General features: G+C 42.2%; 1 protein-coding gene across 6 annotated transcripts in view; it reads left to right on the top strand.

The window, feature by feature from the left end:
• UBTD2 (ubiquitin domain containing 2) overlaps nucleotides 1–5,646 on the top strand; it is a 40,618-nt gene that overhangs the window by 27,873 nt on the left and 7,099 nt on the right. For 4 of the 6 annotated variants that reach the window (XM_005879368.2, XM_014550382.1, XM_014550380.1 and 1 more), the window contains exon 2: nucleotides 3,761–3,997. In XM_005879368.2, coding sequence (XP_005879430.1) covers nucleotides 3,761–3,997 — 237 coding nt within the window. Of the gene's footprint in view, nucleotides 1–1,281; nucleotides 1,958–3,098; nucleotides 3,264–3,490; nucleotides 3,998–5,646 lie in introns of those variants that run through there. The other 2 variants (XM_014550379.1, XM_014550381.1) reach the window with 2 other exon arrangements.

Genomic DNA, 5,646 nt, shown 5'->3' with positions numbered 1-5,646 from the left:
TATTTTCCACACTGCGCCTCCTCTGAGCCTCGGTATGCTGTTCTCTTTCCGTCTAGTTGAAGAATCTCTCCTCAGCCAGCTTTCCTGTGGTTCTGGGTGATGTCTGTTCCGTCTTTTAGTTGTATTTTTGAAGTGGTTGTTTGCGGCAGCAATCTCCGGTGTTTACCTATGCTGCCATCTTGGTTCTAAATATTTATGTTTTAATAGGAGCATAATTTGTGGGGTTTTTTTAATTATGTTTTTATTGATTTTAGAGTAGGGGGAGAGAGAGAAACATTGATGAAAAAAGAGAACCACCAATAACGCTGCCTCCTCCACACCCCCTACTGGGAATCGAGCTTGTAACAAGCTCTCAGTGCATGGGACAGCACTCAACCAACTGAGCCACACTGGCCAGGGTTCATGGGAGCAATAGTTTAAATGCTTTTGCTAAATGTTGTTTTTCTTTTTACAGTTAGTTCATCTAACATAAGGTAAGTTAGGTAATAAACTATATTTAGTTTCTTTAACATGAAGCTTTTAGCCTCAGTGAAAATTATGCACTGCTCATTGGTTTCTCTAAAATAATATTTTATGTTGCAGAGTTTTTAAAGTATTTTAGTAATGGACATTCGATAGTCAGATATTCTGTATTACATATGTTTGTTATATAGGTAAAAATAATGAAGATCCAGACAGATAAAGGCAAGCTTACTTCATGTCACAAACTTTTCTTTACTTTTGCACAAAGTAATTACTTTGGAACTTTTGACAGCATATAGATTTGAAAATGGATGTGGAATGATCATTATCCTTATGCAGCATAATGTATCGTATTCTCTTTATGGAACTTTGTTCTTATGGTTTACAGATCCGGGGATGTGTGATAAAGCTACCTCATATTTGTAAGGAGGGTGCTTTTACTTTTACGAAGTATTTTCTACCTTTATTATGAGACTAGAGACCCAGTGCATGAAATTCCTGCACTCAGGGGGTCTCTCAGCCTGGCCTGTGCCTTCTCGCAGTCTGGGAGCCCTCAGGGGATGTCCGACTGACAGGGAGTGGGCCTAAGCCGTCAGTCGGACATCCTTAGCACTGCCGTGGAGATGGGAGAGACTCCCACCACCGCCACTGTGCTCGCCAGCCGTGAGCCTGGCTTCTGGCTGAGCGGCACTCCCCCTGTGGCAATGCACTGACCACTAGGGGGCAGTTCCTGCATTGAGCATCTGTCCCCTGATGGTCAGTGTGCATCATAGCGATCGGTCGTTCCACCATTCGGTTGATTTGCATATTAGCCTTTTATTATATAGAATGGGATAGTTTTTCTGTTGGGTTCCTCTGTTTGAGGGCCTCTTTCAAGTTTCTTTGGTATAAGTACTGAGGTTCTGTAGGTTTTGCTGCTGTTTTTGCCTTTTGCCTTGTGATTCTCACAATGACAGACTTATACCAGGTTACCTCTCCAATAGATGCAATACAGTTGAGGCTAGAAAATTCTGTGGAACTACTCAGATAGACCCGAAACTTTATTAAAATACGTATCTACCCATCACATCCTGTCTCCCACTTCTTACTCAGTAAACTAATGTTCAGTGTACTCTGCAAACTATTTCTGAGTCACCTAAAGATTAATCTAGCAGAAAATAAAATTTACCTTTCATTTTACGTTTTTGGTGGAATCAGGAGGTGGATTGTGATTATCTAACACATTTTGGACACCTTTTGGCAAATAATGTTCTACCTGCATTTATCTGTATTTTTTCTAAGATGCAGTGAAAAGTCTTAGTAGATTGTGTTTCTCACATTTGAATTAAACCTGCTGCTAAATAATTTTCCTTCTCTGCTATGTACACCCTTTTAGAACTCAACTGGTTTGCATTTCACCAGGACAGGTTAGAGGGCCAAAAAGTACAGTGAGTCAAAGTATTGAGTGTTTTAAGAGAAAAACAGCTGGCCAGTAGCATGGTGTACTACTATGAAGGTGAGAGGATGAGAACTGATGTGTGCTGCCTGGAAATAAAGTGGCTAGATGGGGTAAAGAGAGCATGGTTTAATTCAAGTGTTGGACCAGATATGCCTTGAAGCATTAGTTGGTCCTGTCATCCAGGAACAGTCCGGTATAGGATGTAGAGATTGGCCAGGCTGGAGTAATTTTGTTTTCTTTCTGTAATGAATAGCCCAAATTTAATTTGGCCCTAGGCCAGTGAGGGAGTGGTTAATTTCATGGATTCCTTAGAACCATTTTGGCAGTAATTTCTTTTAAATTAGTGTTCTTCCTACAATTAAATATAGAACATTGAATTTTGATGTACACCCGCTCCTTCCCACCTGCTCTGTCATTTATGTCCCACCCACTCTTACCCAACACTTTAGTGAGCTTCAGTCTTTTTACCTATTTTTCCATCTATCAAACTATTTTTTTATGTATGGCACTGCATAAGGGAAGATTGGTTCTGTATGTCAGTGTGAGATCAGTGATTATGGGCCAAGTAAGTATCTGGGTGCAGAGAAGCGGCATGGGACTTGTTCTGGCATTTCTGCTCTGTAACATTCTCTCAGGAGCTATGCTGCCACTTAGGGCAAAACAGGAGTGGACTCTTGTCCTCTTTTTTCTTCTCTTAGATGGAAACTACAGTAGGATTTTGTAGTTCTTCTGCTCCTGTGGTTGGTGCGTCTCACCTGTTCCAATCCTAGTTCCTCCAAAGAGTGAAGCACTGATTCTGTCCCTTTTTGTTACCCCTTTCTAAATTAGCTCCTTATGAATTTCAGAGCAAGGCACTCAACAGTTCTTGACTGAAGTTCAGAGGGGGGTTCCTTGTGGAGCTGGTAGTTTAGCTGCTCTTCTCTCACCACAAAGCAGTCTTTTCCCTCTGTGCCATTTCTCAGTAGTTCCTACTTACTGGCTTCATATGTCCAGGGGTCCTGAGATTCAAGCTATTGTTGCCATTTGGTTTCCCTAGTATCTCACATCTTAAGGTATCTCTCTTTTGTGGCACCCTTTGACTCTTTTCATTTTTTAAAATATATTCTTACTGATTTCAGAGAGGAAGGGAGAGGGAGAGAGAGATAGAAACATCAGTGATGAGAGAGAGTCATGGATTGGCTGCCTCCTGCACACCCCCTACTTGGGATCGAGCCTGTAACCGAGGCATATGCCCTTGACCGGAATCGAACCTGGGACCCCCCCCAGTCCGCAGTCCAACACTTCATCCATTGAGTCAACCAGCTAAACTCTTTTTAAAATCCTGTGTTATTGTCCCGTGAAAGACTTAATACTATTTTTCTAGGTAATTTTTTTAAAATATATTTTATTGATTTTTTACAGAGAGGAAGGGAGAGAGATAGAGAGAGTTAGAAACATCGATGAGAGAAACATCGATCAGCTGCCTCCTGCACATCTCCTACTGGGGATGTGCCCACAACCCAGGTACATGCCCTTGATTGGAATTGAACCCAGGACCTTTCAGTCCGCAGGCCGACGCTCTATCCACTGAGCCAAACCGGTTTCGGCTAGGTAATTTTTTTAAATCATCCTTTGGAGAAGGCATACCAAGTGGAAAAGAACTCCTAACTTGTCACTGGAAGTTTTGGGTCGAGCCATTTAATGTCTCCATTTGCTCTTATAGTTCTAAATTAGGTTAGGGGAATTTCAGAAGGCAAGAAATAGCTAGAGGCAAACTTTTAACTATAATTTGATGAAAGAATCAAAGAGGAATGACCAGATAATTTTTAACACTTACATCTTTTGTAAATTTTGGTTTTGATGTTAGCCTTTTATTCTCAGTTGCTTTAGGTCGCAACCAGCCTTTGAAAAAGGAGAAACCTAAATGGAAAAGCGATTATCCCATGACAGATGGACAGCTGCGCAGCAAAAGGGATGAATTTTGGGATACTGCACCAGCTTTTGAAGGCCGTAAAGAGATTTGGGATGCCTTGAAGGCTGCAGCACATGCTTTTGAGAGCAATGATCATGAACTGGCACAAGCAATCATTGATGGTGCAAACATAACGTTACCACATGGTAGGTGATCCTCAAGGACAACGGGGAACCCAGTGGGTTCATGTCTAATAGTAAGAAACCAAATGGGAAGTGTTCATTTACTTGCTGTGCATTATTCTACCTTTCTTTTTTTTTTTCTAAAAGGGGGCATTTCTCTTTGCTTCTTTGTGTATATTTAACTAGAGGTAGGTTTACTTGACATGTCTATATTCTAACTTTGAAAATATTTTTAATCTCAAGAATTAGAACTGTTGTTTACTTGTTAACTTGTATTTTTTAGCATCCATACAACCTAGTTCTCCATCAAGGTCCCAATTTCCTAGAGCTTCTACTTCACTGGTTTTCTACTTGCACGAAAGTGGTAGTCTCAAATGTAGATCTCAGAAGTCATAGAGACTCAGTGGATGCTCCTTTAGTCATTATACTTTTTCATCAAGACTATTTTTAGCATATACTTAGAAATGAATCTCATGTGATCCTAAGGACAGTTTCTATGATTGTAGCTCTGAGCATTATTAGAAACCTTTGCTTAGAAATGTGAAAGCTATGGTTTTTTTAAAAATATGTTTTTACTGATTTTTAGAAAAGGGAAGGGAGAGGGTTAGAGGGAGAGAAATATTGGATAAGAGAGGAACATTATCTATCAGTTGCCTCCTGTACACACCCCTTCTGGAGATCGAGCCAGCAACCCAGGCATGTACCCTGACCTGGAATCGAACTGGTGACCTCTTGGTTCCTGGGTCAACGCTCAACTGCTGAGCCACACCAACTGGACATGGAATGTGAAAGCTTTGAATATTTTCCAGGGACACGTATATACTGGACCCATGCACATCCTCTTGCTCAGTCTCCTTGATTAGACACACGCAAAAATGTTCATGCTATATAAGATTTAGGTGTTAATTTATCTTTTTTTTATTTCTATATTTATAAATTTATTTTTCTCTTCAGTTTTTCAAATTAATATTTTTCTAAGTTGTTCCTTTAGCCGTATATATATACATATATGTATACTAGGGGCCCGATGCACTAAATTCGTGCAAGAGTAGGCCTTCCTTCCCTGGCTGCCGGCACCGGCTCCCCTCTGGCACCCAAGACCCGGGCTTCTCTTGCAGCCTCGGCTTCTTCCCGAAGCTCGTCCGGTGTAATTAGCATATTATGCTTTTATTAATATGCTAATTAGACCAAACAGCCGAACAACCTTCTGGACGAAGCTGCGGGGGCCATGGCAGAGGCGGTTAGGGGCAATCAGGCAGGCAGGTGAGCAGTTAGGGGAGATCAAGCAAGCAGGTAGAGTGGTTAGGGGCGATCAGGCAGGCAGAGTGGTTAGGGGCAATCAGGCAGGCAGGCGAGTAGTTAGGAGCCAGCAGTCCTGGATTGGGAGAGGGATGTCCGACTGCCAGTTTAGGCCCGATCCCTGTGGGCCTAATCTGGCAGTTGGACATCCCCCGAGGGGTCCCGGATTGCGAGAGGGTATAGGCCAGGCTGAGGTCTTGGGCTGCCCCCCCGCCCCCGTGCACAAATTTCGTGCACTGGGCCTCTAATCTACACTAATAAAAGAGAAACATGGTAATTAGCGTACGACCGCTACCCTTCCCATTGGCTAATCAGCATATCCTTATGCAAATTAACTGTCAGCCAAGATGGCGGCCAGCAGCCATGCACTGAAG

Source organism: Myotis brandtii, unplaced genomic scaffold (assembly GCF_000412655.1).
Source record: "Myotis brandtii unplaced genomic scaffold, ASM41265v1 scaffold6, whole genome shotgun sequence".
In the NCBI taxonomy this organism is placed as follows: domain Eukaryota; kingdom Metazoa; phylum Chordata; class Mammalia; order Chiroptera; family Vespertilionidae; genus Myotis; species Myotis brandtii.
This window is presented reverse-complemented; position numbering and strand designations above follow the sequence as displayed.